General features: G+C 42.5%; 1 protein-coding gene across 9 annotated transcripts in view; it reads left to right on the forward strand.

The window, feature by feature from the left end:
* The window catches only part of rbms3 (RNA binding motif, single stranded interacting protein), a 286,571-nt gene that overhangs the window by 154,575 nt on the left and 110,872 nt on the right, over positions 1-21,124 (forward strand). For all 9 annotated transcript variants that reach the window (XM_034210322.1, XM_034210321.1, XM_034210326.1 and 6 more), the window contains one exon: positions 1,693-1,784. In XM_034210322.1, the coding sequence (XP_034066213.1) occupies positions 1,693-1,784 (92 nt within the window). The remainder of the gene's footprint in view (positions 1-1,692; positions 1,785-21,124) is intronic.

Consider the following 21,124-nt stretch of genomic DNA (forward strand, 5'->3'; position numbering starts at 1 on the left):
AGGAAATGGTTCATAGTGTGGTCGGTGAATTAGCCACAGGTACATGGAGACTGTCTCGGAAAAGACACACTGCTTTTATTTCACCGTACCAAAATTCAATTGACATTCTTTGTATTATCGTGAAGGCAGACATCTCAGTAGCTAAAAACCTGGCCAAAGAAATCCACTAAAATATTTCCTGGCTAGATACCACACAACAAGGGAAAAAAGTATGCTTTGTTTAAAAAAAAAATGGTGAATCAAGTTTTTCTTTTGTTTAAGTTATCAAATAACATCTACAGTAGCTAAATGTAACCTTGTAAGAAAAATGATCAATCAATACAGTCTACTTTTTGTCTGCTTTAAGACCCTCCCAGCCCCACTCTAACAGCTGGCCATTAATCAGTCCTCGCACTCGATTTCTCCTCCGCCACAGGTTATGATTTTCACATTACTCCACACTCCTTCACCGCCACCCGACAGGAAAATGACCACAACCCCCCACCACCACACAGACACACACCTCAAATCTCTCGGAAAGTGAGATGTTGGTATGAGAGAAACGCATGGTAAGCCCGTAAGGTGTTACACGGTTGTGTGAATGCTCATACGGGTGTTAAGACATAAACACTCCTAACATGATGGGGGAAACCACGACGGCGAGTCTGCCCCCACCTCACACCCATTATCCTTTTCTAATTACACTTTCCCTCTGAAACAGTGGATCATAGGGCACCATTGACTGCTTTTAATCCGCCACCAAATTTTAATTAACACAGACGTGACCCCCGTCTCCGATACATCCCGGAGAACGTCGGGATCACAATAACTCATAAATCACAGCCACAAATTTCATTCCCTCCGCTTTCCTCGGGTGATGAATTTCCAGATGGGGACTGGTGCTTGTTAATGTCAGGGAAAATATGAGGGAGAGAGACATTGTGACTGTATTGGAGAGAGACAGAGACAGAGGGAAGGTGGACAGAGTGAGTGTTTATTCGTAGGAGAAATGGATTTGAGAGAGACAAAGAGAAATGGCAGCATTTCTGTTGTGCCGTCAACCTTTGAGAGATTTGTCACCGGGGAGAGGATTATAACGGATGTGAAATGGGGCTGTGTTAATGCGCCGGGTGTTGGGGAACACGAGGTGGGCAGTCTCTGAAAATCAAAAGGCTGAACAAGAGAAAACTCTCTGAAGAATTAATTGAGTGTTTACACGTGTGTAATATTTAGTTTAACATGAAATATAAATGATGGACTTTAATGATATGTTTATGAATCTGTCTTCTCAATGGAATTACACCAGTGATGTTCTGGTTCTCAATGTGCCCGGCACCCGGTGCATGTGTGTTTCATGTTTGTGCAGAAGTGTGTTTATCTGTGTTGGCGTTTGCATATGTGTGTCAGAGTATGCGTGGAGTTAGAGGTGGGCAGGGTGCCGGGGTTTGTTATTACAAAATCGCTCATCCATGCTACTAATTAAGATGCATAGCTTCCCCCTATGAACGTCACTGTCGCTAATTATCAAACAATGTAGTGCTCACTAGATATGAGAACTGGCAGCCTCCGTAGTCATGTTACCAACCTATTACTGCTACAATTACCAAGTGCCTGTCATTCTCCTTGTTAGTCATCTGCCTATTTTTTTTTTTTTACTAATGCCTGTCTTTTCTTCTTCTGTCTGCCTCTCCCTTTCTTCTTTTCTCTCTGCAGGCTATGGCTTTGTGGATTTTGACAGCCCAGGTGCAGCACAGAAGGCCGTGTCGTCTCTCAAAGCCACCGGGGTGCAGGCCCAAATGGCCAAGGTAAGAAGTGTTTAAAAACAAGTTAGCATCCCCACTTCCTCCTGCATTATCATGAGCATTTTGCTGCGTGTTCAGCTCCGTCCAGGGATTTAATATTGTACACCTTACACGCTTAATAGACATTGATGGATCTGAAAGCTCTGCAAAACTGGTTTTATCCATAAACAAGTAATTTTCCGCAGTGTTTTGCTGTTTAATGACAAACTTGTTCGCTCTAATATAAGATGAATGTGGGCTTGTAACTGCGTATGGTTGACTATATGGGAGGGCCACTGGAGTGCATGCAGGTCTGTTTTATTTTACTGACACTCGCACTGTAGTCTCATACAGCGACTATGTTTTTACATGTGGTTGCCTGATTCGAGTGGTGTGTGTGTGTGTGTGTGTGTGTGTGTGTGTGTGTGTGTGTGTGTGTGTGTGTGTGTGTGTGTGTGTGTGTGTGTGTGTGTGTGTGTGTGTGTGTGTGTGTGTGTGTGTGTGTGTGTGTGTGTGTGTGTGGTGTGTGTGTGTGTGTGTGTGTGTGTGTGTGTGTGTGTGTGTGTGTGTGTGTGTGTGTGTGTGTTTCTTTGTGAGGTTTGACCGGCCGCTTGTCCTGTGTTGTTCATATCATTAGCCTTCTAAAGTGGAAGCAGATGAGTCAAGCTGTTAAATTAATACACAGTGAGTTACACAATGGAGCTAGGTTGATGGACAAAGAACCAAATTAAAGCAAAAACACGCTGACAGGATATGTGCTTATTTCACATTGTAACCTTAACATCTTGTATTGTGTGTGATTCCGGCATATTCCGCTATCTGTCAGTTGTAGTATTGTAAACTGGCTAACTGGGCTTTTAGCAATACCCCTGAAGAGCTGTGGTCCTAGTACAAGAACATCAGTTATATTGTTAAATATATGCCGGCTGGCAGCTGTCCTTTATCTAATTTTACTTTTTAAATGTTTCATTTCCTTGCTGACTGAAAGGAGAATCACTGTAGACTAAAGCACAGCAGGGCCATCTCTCCGGACAGCTATGAAGGACGAGCCCGCGTAGCTAAACCAGGCTATTTTTGTACCCGCCGAAGATTTGCTGGTGTCAGAATATTTAAATAGGTGAGCAAAATGTCAGTAGCATTAGAGCAATGAATATGGTGATGACTATGAGGGTACACTATGAGTGATTTTCTCAGACGAGATGGTCCACATTTGATTTGATCCAGAAATCCCCCCTTTAAGCCAAAGAAGCCCTGATGAGATGGAGAACTGTGATGGCGCCAGTAAGGATGACAGAATTGATGATAACGATGAAGGTGGCAATTATTTTGATCAAATGGGATGAGATCTGACAGGAGGAGATGATATTCGCGCGGTGCTCAGGTGTGCCATTTCTGAAATGCACCATTTGGCCATTTCCTCTCCCCACTAGTGTCCTTCTTCCAATATTTATAAGAGGGCAGGCTCTCAGAATACAGATAAGAAGCGGTGATATTTGCCCATCTAATTTTAAGACCCCACTTTGCATTGCTCCCCTTTTCTCAGTCAATATTTTCACGAGAGAGGTTTTGCCTCCCAAAACAAAAGAGCTGACCTTTTTAGGTATGTTTGTTTGCAGAGGAGTGCGTGCTGGCACATTCACAAAATCATTTTCGATTAGCATCTGTGTATAATAGTTTTAAATGTCCCCTTGTTCTGTTCACACAAATGTAAAGGCCAGCATTCTGTGCCGCAGTTCTGTACTTTTATCACACTTGCGAGAGACATTTAGGAGTCGTTGGCTTTTATAGACTGCGTCTCTCTCATGTGTCTTTACCAGGTATCACTCCCATCCTTCTATCGGCTCCTCCTCCTCCTCTCCATCCTCCTTCTCTTTAGCTTGATGCCATTTTCTCTTGTCATCTCGGTGCAACCACATTCATAAACACATTTGTATTCGCCTCCACCATGTGTTCCCCTGCCAAACATCCAATGAGTGCAATTTATTCCCATCAATAATTAACAGCAGGCTGCCTGTGTCTACCTGCCAAGGTGTCTCTGACACCCCCCTCCCTCTGATGGCGGAGCAGCGTTCCCCTTGTGGGGGTGGACGGACAACCCCGGTGCGCATTGAGGAAGGTGTGAATCGCAAAGACGATTGCTAACACCGCAATGAGACTAGCCTCACTCCCTCACTCCCTCCGCTACATTTTGTCACATGTATCTCCTCAAAACAAAGTCATAAACAAAGAGCAAGAGGCTTTGAGCTCATTAAATAAAACGTCACAGTAATTTCTTGCCTTGACGCCATTAAAACGCTTTTATTAAGTTGCCTTATTTTAAACACAGCTGGAAAGAAGACAGAAACAGAGGGAAATGCGAAGCGTCACTTGATTTTCTCTTCTTCCTCCAATGTAACACCCTGCTGTCTCTCTCCTTTTACTCCCCTTGGAATTTGAAATACCAAGGCAGCAGAGATGAAACATTGCCTTCCTTTTGTCTTGCCCTCCCCCGGGGATGGTGACAGCGAGAGGGAGGAGAGGAGCCATAATTAAGATACCTAAAGGACACTTCCCCCCCTGCGCCTTCCTTTCTGTCACTCACCTCTACCCAAGTCACAGATAAGAACACTTAGCTCAGGTGTAGAGTATGTGTATTCCAGTGTACATCTGTGTGAGTTTGTGTGTGTGTATGTGTGTGAATACGTATATATTTTATATACATGCTTGTGTTAATGTGAACGAATACAAAAGTACAAATGTTGGGAATGGTGTTTGTACTTTATCCACACCTTTGTTGTATCTGTTTGTGTGTTCACATAATTTTGCGGGACAGCATTGTGACAGTATAACCACATTGTGTTATTAATATGACACATTTGTATTCTTGTTAGAAATGATGAATAATTTATTGGAGCTTTTGTAAGTGGCTTTTGTTTGTTTATTCATTGTGTTAGAAAGGATTTGATGAGAAGATTGATGCCACTCTCTTTTCTAGGAGGTGATTAGCCCTGTTTAGCAAATTAGCTCTTTCTAGTCCTTATGCTAAGCTAATATAATCGCTTCTCAGATTTAGCACCAAACTAGAGCCAAGACATTAGAGTGGTATTGATGTTCTGATCTAACTTTGGCAAAAAGGAAAATAAGCGCATTTACAAAAAGGATGTGTGTGTGTGTGTGTGTGTGTGTGTGTGTGTGTGTGTGTGTGTGTGTGTGTGTGTGTGTGTGTGTGTGTGTGTGTGTGTGTGTGTGTGTGTGTGTGTGTGTGTGTGTGTGTGTGTGTGTGTGTGTGTGTGTGTGTGTGTGTGTGTGTGTGTGTGTGTGTGTGTGTGTGTGTGTGTGTGTGTGTGTGTGTTCAACACACAGAGAACAGTTCTCACTTATGGATCTATACACATGTCATGCATGCATCACATACACAAGTGTAAATGCACATGCAGGGTTGCAGCTGCTCACACAGATGCATGCAGTATATGCACACATGCAGATTGGCACTTACAGCGCTCCTCAGTGTGCACACAATGCAGAATGTTGCAGTTTTAGCTGAGACAAGCAGATAGAATAACTCACTGTCAGTCAGACTGTAAGGTCAATCTTTCAATTCAAAAAATTCATAGCAACCCACTGTGCATGAAGACATGGCAAAAAGGAAATATAATGCCTTTCAGTTCTCAGGAACTATACATCACTGACATTAGCACATTAGGCTTTTGTGAACAATGTTCCCTGTGTGTTAGGTTGTGTGTGTGTGTGTGTGTGTGTGTGTGTGTGTGTGTGTGTGTGGTGTGTGTGTGTGTGTGTGTGTGTGTGTGTGTGTGTGTGTGTGTGTGTGTGTGTGTGTGTGTGTGTGTGTGTGTGTGTGTGTGTGTGTGTGTGTGTGTGTGTGTGTGTGTGTGTGTGTGTGTGTGTGTGTGTGTGTGTGTGTGTGTGTGTGTGTGTGTGTGTCACATTTGAGTGTAGGCACGCATTTGCCTCCTCACACTGTGCACTCCATTCTCCATGTCACTTTGTTCAGGTAGCTTTCCGAACTGTGAAAACTGACACGTTGAGCAGACAGAATGATAACAGGTAAACGCTGCGTTGAGCTTCGCAGATGCAAACCTGTCAACCAGCCGCTCGCCTCACTCTCCGCAGGCTGCCATTTTCCCCTTGAGCCAATCAGACTGAATTATGGGAAGGGCGCCCTCGATTGTGGTGTCTGTGATGGAGAGGTAATTCCACCTGACAGCTGCTTGCTTTCAGACAACAGCCAGTCTTTATGGAAATCACCCCTCCTATTCTCGCTGCAGTCGGCTTCTGCTGATAACAGCCCAAATGAAAACAAAGCTGTCCTTTTCTACTTTTTTTTTACTCTCCTCACATGGTTGACAGCCTAGAATTTGTAAAACAATTCTAACATGCTATATATTCTTACATTGTACGGCTGCTTTGGGCCAATATAAAAAATAAATAGTTTTATTTGGATCTGATCAGAAATCCTATGATGAACATAAAGATAAAGGAAGAACATAAAGAGCATCCTTCAAAGATAAAATGACTTCCTGGTTTCTATTTTTTTAATCCTGGCATAGACAACATGTTAATTCTTCCACTGGAATATTATTTGAAAATAAGTTTAGTTTTTAATAAACAACTGTCGAACTACAATTAGGGCTGGACGATATAGACAAAAGGAAACACCACATTAATTCTGATTAAATACCTTAATTAATATTGCAAGTATATTGTGTGGTTGAATATTCGTACAAATATATTTACAAAGTAAGATTTTATAATATTCATCAGTTTTTTGGGATATAATTATGACTTAACTAATATACCGGTTGAGACAGTTTGGTAAGTTAAGAAAATAACATTACTTTAGGTTAACGGAGCATTTAAAACCATAAAAAGACAACATTCATACCATATTTACGATATCCAAAATTGACTATCTAGTCTCACATCCAGTATTGATTTATTATCTATATGTTGCCCAGCCATAACTACCATCACCTCAACGTCTTACAATAAACTGTCTCTAGGTATCAAATTCTTCAATGATATTGATTTTGAACAGTTTCTTCCAATAACCAGATTTAAGCAGCAGGGTCGAAGCATGTGGGGCAGTGGGCCTCCATCCCTACCCTCGTACCAATAACCAATATGTATAAGGTTCACAGGAGCTACAGACAGAAAGGCGCTGCTTGCCCTTCACTTCACATTACAGTGGGGAAATTATGCTAAAATGATCATTAAAGTTCCTCCATGAAGTGAATCCCAAATGTTTATGATTACAGAGTGCTCGGCCCATCAACCGGTAGTCACCAGCGGATGCTTCGGATGGTTTAACGGTGTGGAACGAACCGGAGTGTTCAGTCCTCTTGCCCCCTCTCATTTATTCCCTCTCCTTTTCCCTTACTCCTTCTCTTCTGCTGTCTTTTTCTTCCTCTCTCCTGGGGAAGATGTCCTGTCAATATTACATTTATATTCATATGAAAAGCACGGATTCCCCCTCTGGGTGGTCTGCAGTCAGTCAGCAGTATTCTTATTATCCTTTAAAGGTGACTCCTCTGACGTCTTAGCTCCATTGACCCCGCGGTTGGGCTCAACGCAGGATGACCTCTGGGTGATAATCAAAGGGACGGCTGACAGTGCTGTTGCTGACAACTGCTAGCCTAGTGAACCTGCCTTCCCTCCCCAAGCATGGGTTAAGTCTGGAGAGAATATATGTGGGGGAAATGCATCGTATCTTGTATTCAGCGGGATAATTGGACAGACTTTGGGGATACAGGTGCACACTCAGCAGCAACGCTCACCTCTCCGTTCGATGTTTGCCACCTTGAATGCCACGCCATTTCCCCTCTGACATCCACCGCAGTGTTTGTTCGCAAAGCATATGGTGTCACAACACAGGCTGGTAATCAGCACTTTCCCCTGAAGCTGCCATCAACAAGGGCATCCTTAGGATTGTAGTCACTCACAGCATCTCATTTCCCTCCATATTTGTATCTACCATGCTCCACATTTAAACAAAGCATGTAGGTATCTGAATGATGCTAGTTGGCACATAAGCATGTTGGGTATCTACAGTGAACTCCTTCACTCATGGATTATTTTAACAAGCACTTGTAGCTTTATACAATCTGCAGTGGTGACAGTAGACACAGAGTGTATGTTGAATTCAATTGAGCTTCTTTACGTTGATATTCCTTTAAATAAATCACCTTAAAAGTTGGAATTTTCAGATCTCAGTTCCATCTTTCCGCGTTAATTCAACAGGCTTAAGATGATACTCTTGTTGTCCTGTCTACCATGAGGGACATACATATTAATTAACAAATAGATTGATTCCCACAGAAACATCTGCACTGCAGTGAGATAATCTCACTTATAAAATTAGATACTATCACTTGCTTAGGTGACATTTTGTGCAGTGTAGTTAGCTTCGCCGGGGCTGAGCACATCGTCCCCTCCCTGCTCGTCCTGCAGAAGTGATAGTTTTGAAGGGCAAAGCCAGGGAGAGACGGACCATCTGACGAGCACCGGCTTCCAAGCACCTCCGTTGGCTTCCACTGTCTCTGCCGTCTAATTACGTTTCAATCATCCGCGAGAGCGCTGCGTGCGGTAAATTATTTCACCGAGCAGTGCGGAGACGTGCCGAGCTGCGAGCATGAGAGAGAGTGAGAAACTGAGGCTAAGTAGAAATCAGTGAGAGCTGGGGTAGAAGAAAAAAAATTAAGCAAAGTACGTAGGAAAGAGTGTGAGAAAAATAGAGTTGAGAGGGAGACAAGAAGTGGGAAATGCTGTGGAAAGAGAGGAGAAGAGACTGAGAGGCCTGCCAGCCATAACGTCGCCTCAGACAGACTTTACAGCAGGAGACAGGCCAGCACTAATGAGTAAAGTTACAAACTTATCACTTATCAGGCAGAGACAGGGCACCAAGGAGGAAAAAGAAGGAAAGGGATAACTGGCAATCAGCATAACTCATCCTGCTGAAGACGCAGAGGAGGACTGCTGCTGTGTGAAATGGATACAGAGGAATTATTAGAGTATTATTACAATGTCGTCTTAACAGTTACAGCCTGTCATTACTGTAGGCTCTTTTTTGCAAGTGTTTTATTGGTTTCTATTATAGCAGCAAATAAATGGATCAAATGATTTGGAGCGGTTGTATTTATGTATGTGAATAGCCTCTATTCTGTTCCCAAATTAGTCCAAAATGGCCTTGTGTCTGCATTGTAGGCTGGAAACAGAACAGTGAAGGCCTGCAATGTGCATTTCTGCCATGTTTGCTTTGAAGCAAACATAAATATGGCTTTTTCAGGCTTGGTAATGGCCACAGTGTGCAGTTATTAGAATCTCTTTGATGTGGCAACTGTGCCAACCTGCTCGCCGTCTCTGTGAATTGATCTGGCTCAATTAGCGGGTCCGCAGAGACAGCGTTCAAAGGACCCCGCTTCCACACTCCACATTGACACACATAGACCAGGTGAAACGCTTTGCATTCAGTTACTGGCCTTGAGAAGACCACCTGCGAATATATGAGCATATTGGAAAATCAATGTGTAAAGGAAAGGCTTTTACCGAGATAATTGGTGCGTTCTTTTAACTAGTACACGTTTTTCACTCTAGCTATCTACTATTTGTTGGTCTGCTCCTGTTTGTGTTAAACTGGGTTTGCCCCGTACACAACGAGCCCTCTCTTCCCTGATTCAGCTGACCCATTTCAATTTGTCTTCATCAGTCATACCAATTAACTCAGGGATTAGATTTATCAATGCCAGACATCCACAGTCCTCTCTGTATCTCACCATCTTTTCATTTATCCATCCATGCTTACTTATCTATGCTATTCAGTGCTGTTCAGACTCAACCCAGCGCTTCTTGGCATTCTGCTATGAGCAGGCGTCTGTTGATGTACATAAAGAGAGAGCACCAGGCACCTTTCTGTCATTGCATTTTATGTGTCGGAAATGCTTCTTCAAGGCTACTTAGCTTCTATCCTCTGAAGAACTGTAATTTTACTTTGAGTGGTACTCATGAACCCTATTTTTTCTGTCAGTGTTACAAAAAGGTTGAACTAGGGATTACATAAGCTGGCTAGAGTCACAAAAAATGGTCCTTAGGTGCTTTTATTAACAGCCAACAATGCTGAAAAACACAAAGTAACAAGGATTTACATAAAGAAAACAAAACCTCAATATATATACAGCTCGTGGACATAGGACTGGTACCTCTCTGCTCTCCTGCCACAGTCAGACTCCCTCCTAAAACACTTGTGGCCAGGGGTTTACATGTTAAGCCCCTCCCCATAGGACAATCCACTATTTATACCCCTAACCAATGTCATTCTTATCTTAACACATTCACAATGCAAGGCAAATGACCCAAACACAACAGATCAAATAGGTCAACATATTCTATCTTTCTGACCACAGAAGCTTTAAACAATAACATTGTTATACTTGCAAGAAAATTGCCACCCGTGCCCATGCACTACATGGTATAGTCCAATTGAGCACAGGTGTTTTCACTGATTGAGCCTCTACTTAAGGCTGCTTCTTTCTGTTGCTCTGTTTGGCCTTCACAACCTTGAAGGAGAGGGTAAGCAGGTTACTTGTATATGACTTCCAATAAATCTGTTTTGACCAAACAATGACTTGGGTTTTATTTTATCAATGTCCAGCTAAGTTATTAATGTGTTTCCCTCAGTGTGTCTTTTACCATGCCCCTATGCCAACTGTGATGAAGGCTTCTTCTTCACAGTCAGTTTCTGTCACTTCTCTTTTCACTGCTTATATCTGGCCTCTGCAATATAAAGCACTGCCTTGTCCTCCTTAATGTGTAAAAAACACGCCTGGTAATCCACGAGTTACTGGATTGCACCAGGTGTATAGCAAGTGTCAGATCGGCTTTAAAATGACAAATTCAAGACAGACACACACACATGAAGAGCGTTTCCAAAAAGAAAAGAAAATCATTAGATCATATGCAAATATTTAGTATCACAAACTATGCGTTGCGTTCAGTATTTGCATTGCATGAGTTAAAGTTAATACAAATGCCGCAGTAATGCATATTTTGACTCCTCTTGATGCAAGCTTTCACACAGAATTGACAATCAGCATGTGTTTGCATATTTTGTATGATCCACTATGCAACACCGGGGCCACCATGCATTTTTACTTATTCATTCATGTATTCATTTTACTCATAATAAACTGCAAGATTGACAGCATCTGCAGTACATGTATATTGCCAGATTTGATTCGACAGGTAGAAATGTAGTAACAGAGTGCATATGCCGCAGAATCAATTCATATGGGGGCTCAAAGTGTCCAATTGTAGCAAACAGTAAAATATTTATTTTGTCTTTCTAAGAGCCTTAGCTTTGGCCAAAGACATACTCATAACATTGTTATACGCTTGTAAGCCACTGTGTAATTGTGTGAAGTCAGTATTTCTACCATCACACTCAAAGTCACTATATTAAATCATAAATTCATATTAACTCACCAGAAAAGCTAACTTGATTAATGCAAACCTTCTACTGCAGTGCCATAAGTCTGCATGCCAACTTTAAGCTACTGTGTTAAGTACGACTGGTTGCACGCATATTCCATTGCACTGAGAGTCACTCTACATAGATCATGTTTAATGTTAGAACTGGGTGATGCGGCACAGTCAGACCAGAGCCTGTATCAGTGCTCACGTTACAGATATAGCTGCACTTCAATGGTGTTATGGTGCAAAGTGGCCGATGCTGATGTTCTACTCTGTGTCACAACCTTAATTATTTACTTCCAAGGTATCCATATACATTAACACAAGCATAATATTACTTAACGAATAACTCTCTTAGATGATGTAACAACTGTTTGGATTTGTGTTGTGGTCACAAGTAAAAATTATTTCTACTTCTGCAAAATGATGTGTTTTCTGGGAATTTGGCATGGCTGACTTTACCCACAAGCCTCGGCTGCCATTAATACTCTTTGGAGAAGAGGCCAGTCAGAGGAAGTGAATTTAAAAACTCTAGTAGAGGATAAAATACTCAATGACCCACTGATGATTTACGATTCAGATTTTGTTTTCAATTTTCCCAATAATGTTAAGGTGACCGTTGGGGTATACTTAAAGGTGGGGTAGGTAATTTTGGAGAAACCAGCTCGAGTGCGCTAGAATTTGAAAATACACAACCGGAAAAAATCTGCCACTTCCTTACAGAGCCCCTCCTCCAACACACACGAACGCGCACATGACCAATGAGGGCACGAGATAAGTTTGTGCACAGATGGAAGGCTGACAGGCAGGTAGGCCATCCAGTTATTTTAGCCGGGCCGGCTCAGATGATTGGTCGTGCTTTTTACAGCACTACAGCTTCCACTGATGACATTTTATTATGGATTTGTTGTCAAAGCACTTAAGATATTCATTGCTATCGGGATGTTAAGAGCATTCCATGGAATATAACAAAAAGTGTATCTCGAGCCGGTTTCTCAACTTACCAAACCCCACCTTTAAAAGCTTTAAAGCACAACGTCTGTGTACCTTTTGAGTTTTTATCAAAGCACCAGATATTTTATGACAGAGCTTTTAATCTTTTTAACTAATGATTTAAACATTGTCTACGGGAACAAATAAATGGGACTATTACTTATGGAAGCAGGCACATCCGTAACAGCTAGCACCCACTCACTATATTGTGGATAGACACTTTATTTGTATTACTGTTTGTAGACGAAAGGACATTGTAAGTCATTTATTTGTAAGTGCCTCACCAGTATAGTATGTCTGATAGTATAGCATACTATCAGACATGCCTCTTCCCTTTATTTTAACCAGCCGACCTCATATCATTAACTACAACTGCCCTTATTATGACTCCTGTCTCTTTACCTCTATGATCACTTTACTTTCTCTATGCACCATATCAACCTATTTAACAAACTCTACGGCCAAGCCATGTTAAATTACACTGACTGTTTCCATTTCCAGTGGCTTCAATCATATGTGAGCGGTCTGCAGGAAGAGGCAGCAGAGCAGGGTAGATCAGGGCTGTGTCCTGCTTAGGGTTGATGAACCAGCTCTCTGACACCAACACAGTCCCTCATTCTGCCTAATGAGGAAGAGCAAAGCCAGAGTATCGGGTCCCTTTTCATCCTTTTTATCTCCCTGACACTGCTCCCACTAGTCTCTGTGTGTGAGTCTGTGGACACGGCCGTGCTAAAGATAAAGGCAGGAAGAGCTGGAAAGGGAGATGAGAAAATCTCACATCAAAATATCAAACAGTCTAGATTGTGCGAAGTTGTATTTTGTGTGATGTACATTTTTTAGGCTTTAATCGGATTAAGTCTACAACTTTTATTGTATGTCAAAGAGATAATTAGAAGAAGAAAACGCTATGATGATCTCCTTGCTCTGCTGAGAAACATAGGAGGATTCTCTGCCTTGTATTAGAGGTCTCAAAAGTCGAGGCCAGCCTAGTTTTGTTTTTACTCTGAAGGGGTCTAGCCCTCAGGATCTCAGGCCCTGTGGAAACGCGTATATTGCAAGTACGTAAAAAAGAGGATTTACCTGCTACACAGTTTTTTCTTCCGGGGTCCAGATGGACTAAGAGATGGTCAGCAGTTCAGGGGGAGACATTTAAATTGGACAGGTAGATGTATGGCACAAAAGTGTCTTGGCACCCTCTGAGGTGATTTCAGATCATTGCCTCTCCTTAAAGTGATTTACATCAAAAACAAAACATCAGCAGCTTCCTAAAAAAGACTCTCTTACTTAAGTTGTCACTGTTGCTTTGCACAGCCTGGGTGTCTCAATAATAAAGCAGTTTATTTGAGAATTTTGTTTTCGAAAGAGTCTGTCATCCATTTTATTTATTTTTCTTATTTATTTATACCGACTCTCTTTTTGTCTCTACACAGTATCAATATTTTGTCTGCGTGCGTTGTGCTGTCTTGTTGTCGTCTCTTATTTTCTGATGGCCCTGTTATCTCCATTTGTCTTTGTTATATCTGTCGCGGATTCTCATTCCTCCACTCCAGCATGAGAACGCTGTTATTCTGTCTCCTTCACTTACTGTATGCTTGATGTTTGGCCCAAGTGCTGTTTTAGTTGTGCTTTCCCTGTGATATCACAGCATTGTTTTCAGTTGTATCTCCGTATTCTTCATGCCATCTTAGTGTTGTGTGAGGGTTATCTTGCTGCCATCTCTGGTTTTATCTTTGCATTATCTCTTGGGTTATCTCAGCGCTGTTGTCCCCGTGTTATCAAATGCCACCATCAAGGTGGTGACCTTTCTCTCTAAAACGTCTTAAAATGCTCCCAGAGACGTCTTGGCTGTTCCTTTTAGGTTTCTCTGACTGTCAAGGATAATTATTATGAATTTTTGGATTCTATCGACACATTTTTGTGGATGCTGGATGTCAAAATATTAGATTTTACTTGCTTTTTTGTCCTGCGTGTATGCTTCATAGCTTTCTCTTGGTTGTGTACATTTCCATATGAGTTCAGACATGTTTAGCTCTAAGGGATGTCTTTGTTTCTGCCAGCGACCACGTTTCGTCTGTTACCATCATTTGCCTGTGTTTACACCACTGCGAGTCTGTGTTGTCACATTTGATACAGAGCATGGTATGATTCATAGCAGATGGCTGCCTTTTTCCTGAGGACTATGACAGCCCGAAGAAAGTTTAAACTGAGGATGGGTAAGGGAGGACAAACCAGTGATGTGATTACCATCAAACCTTCCTCTCAGTGGAGGGAGCATCCATCCGCATCCTTCTCTCTGCTCGCTATGTGACATAGATACAAAATGTCTCCCAGGCTAAATTGTATAGCCGTACACACACTCCTCACAGATTCATTTTGAAGTAAGCAATCAAACAGAATCAGCTCTTTTGCCTCCATGTAGTGAAATAAGAGTTGAGACCCCTTAAATATGTACTCCAGGCTGTTTGCACATCAGTCGATCAGCTAATGCTTCTCTTCCTTCCCTTTTGCTCCAAATGTGCTGCTTCTTATTGACGGTGAAGTTGACATCTTCCTCTGGTGCTTTATACACTTCCTTTACCGGATATCTAATATAAGACCTTACGGCCTCCTCAGTCTCTGCTACAGGAGATTTGTATGCCATATGTTTTCATAGCAGTGATATGACCCGAACTATAGCAGCCACAGCCAGTCGTCCCTTATTATTACGGAATATACACCTCATAACTGTCAAGCTAGCTGGTGGGGAGGCACTGTCATGTTGAATAATGAGCAGTCTCTCTGAGGCCCCTCTGAGAGATTAGGTTAACATACAGTATAGCCATGCTTTTGTTCACTAAATCACATCGCTCCCTATCCGGACTGAATGCTACTTGATTTGAACCAACTGTGTTCGGATACAGCCCAAACTCAAGAGGAAGTATGGTTTTCCTTTTTTATAGAGCAAGAAACTTGCTTTCCAAGAACTTCAACTCTTGCATATGGTTATTCCAAGAAATAATTAGGGTGAGGAATGTCATATAATCAAATAGTTTTTCTGGATAACTCATTTAATCTGTAGAAAAGGTTAGAATGTGTTATTGTACTGTTTGGTTCATTAGGGAAACACATTTCTGACATTATGCCCCAAATTTGCAGGTCTCCCTTGAAAAAGAGATCATTGATCTCAATGGGATTTTACCTGGATAAATAAAGGTTTTGAATTGAATTGAATTGAAAATGATTATATTCTTGCAATAAAAGTTTTAGTGTTACCTGTTCAATGTTCCTCTCCCAAAGTGGTGCTCAGACAGATCTTCCGGCTATTTGTGAGACATGCCCTATACGTTTATACTGATTAACTGAAATACGCATTATGATTGGGTCCATGGTCTTTTTTCTTTTGTCATGATTGTGAGATGGCTATTGTATTTTTTCCAGGGATGCCAGTGAAAACCCATAATCCATACAAAAGCGAATAGCAAGTATGACTCAACTTTATATTGTAACTATGGCAGAACAAAGTGTCATTGTTTGGGCTGTCCACTACATATTGAGTATCCTTTATGTAGTATTACAAATGTTATTCAGTGCCATGCAGTCAAAAAACAATAATCCAAAAATGACATGTTTTTGTTTCATGGTTTAAATCGTTGCATCTGACTTACAGCCTGAAGACTTATTTTCTACTGATAAGTCAGTTTTGTGATCCCCATGGAAACGGTCACATGCTGTTTCAAAAGCTGACAGCTAGAGTTGTTGTTGTTGCCTCAAGTGAGAATAAGATGGAGGGTGGAGAAGAGGAGAGAGAGAGAGGGAGGGACAGGGAAGAAGGGATCTGAAGAACCAAGGGAAGTAGAGATGTGACTCCAATCAAATTATTGGCCAATCAAGTCATAAGGTGAGTAATTCAAGGCTTACATTGACGGCCCTAATCTGATTGCGCGTGCATTAGGGGCTCAAAGGAGGGCTCTTAGCGAGCATGTTCAGTGGGGGGTCTTGGAGGAAAGGGGGCTTTGATGGGAGACAAGAGGGATTTGCTTCTGGTGAAAGTGTGTGTGTTTGTGTGTGTAACACTGGGGTTGTTGAAATGATGCCTGCCTCTCTACATTAGGAGAAATACTGTTAAGAAAAGAAAGCTGCGGGTACCGGGAGGTTTACAAAGCCTCTCTGTTGCCATCTGTTTCACTGACTTTGTCCAATGGCAATATCTCTCATTTGCCCAATTACAGAGCAGGATTATGATGTGTTTATTTCCTGCCTAAGGGCTCCCTGGCCACATCTGACTCATGTTTTAGATAGGGAAGTATCATCCATCCTCTAATGAGTCCTGCCAGGATAGCCTAGTTAAAGTCACATTGTTATTTTGACTTCTAATAGCGTTTTATTTTTACACACAAGGTATGTATATACAAGATTGCATATTGATTTAATGCTGCATTTGCATGGAGGTAGTCCTTGACTGAGCAGGATATGGGGGGGGTTCACTATGAAATCTACGAGGCCAACAAGGAGAGCTTACACCTGGAAAAACAGGGCTATGGGGCCAGCCATTGAACGGAAGGGGGGAGGAACAAAAGGCCAGGCCCCCAGAAAGCTCAGCATCTGAAACTAGTGTTGAGTGCTAATCGTGCTCAGTTTCAGCATCTCGGGGCCTTGGAGAAAAGAAATCCTGGCATGTTTCTGAGCTGATTTGCATGTGGAGGGTTCCTGAATTAGTGACCCCCCCCCCCTCACAACAACCCATACATCTACACAGTCATATACACTCCATGCTCCCCCCCTCGCGCTTTGGGATCTGCAATGTCGAAACAGCTGCCAAGGGAACAGCTTGTCTCGGATAGAGAGAGACAGTGAGAGAGGGGAGAGAGGGATCACTGGGGGAGGGAAGGTAATCAGTTTTTGGAAAAACACTGCCTCCCCATCCCCTGCCAAGAGCTAGTTTGTGTTGGGGCTTTTTCTTCTTCCAGGCCAGCGTAGTCCTGGCACTGTGACTCCAGCCACCCACCTCTCACCACGCTTAATTCAACAATGGGGCTTTAAGTCGTAAACTGACAAAAACAACAGCCAAACAGAACGGGGTTTCGATGTGTGTCTGTTTCTCTGTGTGTGTCTATCTGGGACTGCTACACTTTTTCTCGTTTCAGCCATATGCTTATTAGTGGGTGACAGTCAGGCGTTCATAAAAAAAGGCTCATTGTTTTGATACCACTGCAAGTATCCATAAGTGAGCAATCACCCTTTTGCTGGCAATCTGCCTTTTCACAATATTGTGGCATGTGTCCCCGTTCTCCCACACACTTATTCTCAGGAACTAAATCTGATTCTATCACAACTGACTGACTAAAGCCATTGTACCAACACAGCACCAGTTGAACAAATGTAACAAGCTTATGCATGGTGGATCTAGTTTGACACACGCCGCGTGCCGTAGACCGAGGATGAATAAACAAGAGCGTCCTCCCGTTCCCTAATAAAGCTTGTCAGCTCAAGAGGAAGTGACAGGTTCAACAATGTTCCTGGTTAACACAACAACCTATGAATAACCTCATCTCATGAAACATATGGCCCTTCCATCAAGCATGCTGCAAACAAGCGGCACGTGTCAATTAAGGTGTCACTCCAAGAAGCTCATCGCGGCGATGCTTGTGTGTAACCTCGGATATCGACGGCTTTATTGTCTAAGCAGTCAAATTCATCAGTATTGTTCCGACTTTGATTACAAGATTTCACTTTTTAATTGATGTTAGTCATGTTTTGTGGCAGAAACTGCATTGAACAACCAATAAAAAGCAAATAAAACGAAAAGAGCTAGTATATGATTAACTTTATTATTCACATCAACACATCTGTATTGCCAAGACTTCGATGTGAGTCTTTTTCATTACAAACAGGGGACTACTGCATTTGAAGTGGCTTTATGTTTGTATAATAACAAAGTGTATGCATATCCTCAACTGCAATATAATTCAGTCCGGATGTGTTCCCCTCCTGTAGCCTGGGAACCAGTTAAACATGTTTGACTGAATAATCCAAGAGCCAGTGCTCACCGATGCAGCATCAATTAAGCTCAAGTGAAGGGTCGATTAGTCTTCAAAAGAATTGAGAGGAGCTGCACAGCGTTCATGTGAACCCACTGCTTTTTTTCTCCGGGCATAGGCTTGGGAAGAGAGAAGTCAATGCAATCGCCACCACAAGGGAGAGTTATCTGTTTACACACTGTGCGGATGTATACAAGTCGTCTCTGTCAGACTTTTAATCACTTTTAGAACCTTTTGAGATGCTGTACCGCAGTACGGGGAATAGCTTTCACCGTTTAGGGAGTCAGGGGAGGGGAGCGAGAGGAAGAGATTATTCAGATGCTTCGCTGGCTACTAGTCCTTTCCTCCACGTCCCTCTCTTCCTCTTCTCTCTCCTCTCTTTCCTCTCCACAAAGGTATGTTTAATACATAAGGGTCTAATTGCTAACACAGCTGCTGCTCCATCGTCCCGGGTCTGGGTTTTAGCACTGGCTTCCCCTTCCCTCGACTCATACTCTGTAGTAAGGAGAGAGGCCATAGTAATGGACCTCAAACATTACCGTGCTTTTTACAAATTATTTTCTCTATTTTTGAAGCCTTTCCTATTCAAATGATTCCTCCTTCTTCCTACCTCGTAGATGTTGTTTGCAGTAAAGAGTCTTCTTATCACCCATTGCTTAAAGTGCTTTTACTAGAATCTGAGCGAGTTTGCTCTCTACCCAATTACCGATAAAAAAATTTAATTGGGAGGAATTTTAAACATCTGAGATTTGCTTCCATTCAGCAAAAGAGCATCAATGAGGTGGGACGGCTGATGTTTGGGCGATGAAATGGCGCCGTTTCACAATATTTCTAATTTGCAAGTTATGATACGCAGCATTGGATCAATAACTCTGCTGTCAAAGCAAATGCCATACTCACGTCCCAGGCATGAGCAGTCATGATCCCAGAATCAGACATGTTTGCTTTTTGCATGCATTTGTATAGCACTATCCTCAACCTGGCTGTAAGCTATGCAGACCAGATATTCTACATGAAACTGGGAAAACCATTACTTTATGAAGCCTTGCATTGTGTCACGGGGTATTAACAGACTTCTGTTCCTATAATGTGTGTGTCCCCATCTTATCACTGGTTCTGCTGATTAACTGTATATTTTCCTGCCGTGTTATTCACCATCCACCTCCTCCATATGAAAGGCAGCTTCTCTCTCTCTCTCTCTCTCTCTCTCTCTCTCTCTCTCTCTCTCATCAGGTATAATGTATCTCTACTCTCTCTCTCTCTCTCTCTCTATCTCTCTCTCTCTCTCTCTCTCTCTCTCTCTCTCTCTCTCACTTGCTCTCACGCTCCTACTTTCCCCCGCTGCATTAATGGATGCAAATGGAGGCGTGTGCGGGGGAAAGGAGCTGACATTTATGCCTCTGATTAGAACATGCAGCCCCAACGCTTTGTAATTGATTGCAGTCGTGGACAGCGCACACTCACCCATACCCTCTCTTAAAGGCCCGTACCGCTTTCTGCATCTTATTAGTGTGGCTCCGACCCACACACTACCAACCACTTAGATGGGCATATGATATGCATGCACACACACAGGCACAGTTGCTCATACAGTCACAGTACACACACACACACACACACATATACAGACCAACCCACATAGTCCGCCTCACTGCACCCATTTGAATAAGAATCTTTTTAATGGTTGCTCACTTCGACTTCAAGGCCAAGTCATGCTGGAGAAGCCGAGCTAACATGACTAGAGATTGGTTGATCCGCTTCCTCTCGATCAATACTCGGGCTCGACCCCTTGAACTGTGATAATCCTGGAAACAGTGTCAGAGTCAGGGTGATGAGGTGATTTTCACATCATCAGTCAAAGAGTTAATTTCAGGAGGCAAACGCTGGGAAAGAGGTAGGAGTTCAAATGTTGGATACCGGGTGGGAAACATGAGAGAATGGGCAAACGTGTCTGGGAGCGAAATAGGAGAATTAAGGGGGAGAGTGAAGGAAAAATAGAGGTTATAGAGGAAAAAGAAGCTCACTGTGAAGGAAGATGAGAGAGCAATGGAATAGACGCTGAGGGCAGAAATGTGCTGATTATTGTGTCAGGCTTTTTTCTTTTTTCTTATTTGTGTATTTTGCGTGTGTGCATGTGTTTTAAATCTGTCCAGTTCAGTGTGAGCTTATTTGCTTGTGGTTGCATTCCCATTCTGCCTGCTTACTCGCATGGATCTTTGCAGGCTCCCTCGCGGTTTGTGTGCATCACTTTGAATGTAAATGTGTGTGTATATACAAATGTACATCTGTGTGCAGTTGTGTGTGTGTGTGTGTGTGTGTGAGGGGGCAGCAGGAGTGTGTGGCAAGGTGCTGTACGGTAATTAGCATCATTCTCACCAGGGAAGTGCGATGTGTGGAGGGCCCATTAAACACATTGCGGGGACAAACACTGAGCCTCAGCCCTGTTCTGCTGACTAGTAGGCCTCCTCTAACACACAAACACACACACAGACACACACAAACACTCCTAAATCACATGGCCTGCTAACTTCAGCGCCACATAGCTTTTCACACACTTATTAACACAAACTCAGTCATATTTCAACATTTCTCTCTGAATTCATTGAGACTAAGTAATCAGCCAACAATGAAAACAAAAATAAATATATCCTAAAAGTGTCCCACCAAAGTCCTATCCTTTCTGGTATCACATAGTGTCCTTTATTCAATATGTAAGTATTTATTCCAGGTTAAAATAATTTCACATATGAAAAAGTGGATGAGATCAGATCCATCCATGTTATTCCTGCATACACACTCACACACATTTAGAGACACATGACAAACACTCATTCACAGGAGCACACACACACAGGGGTTGAGCGGGGGTGTAAAATTATGCTGCGTTAGCTG

Source organism: Gymnodraco acuticeps, unplaced genomic scaffold (genome assembly GCF_902827175.1).
Source record: "Gymnodraco acuticeps unplaced genomic scaffold, fGymAcu1.1, whole genome shotgun sequence".
In the NCBI taxonomy this organism is placed as follows: domain Eukaryota; kingdom Metazoa; phylum Chordata; class Actinopteri; order Perciformes; family Bathydraconidae; genus Gymnodraco; species Gymnodraco acuticeps.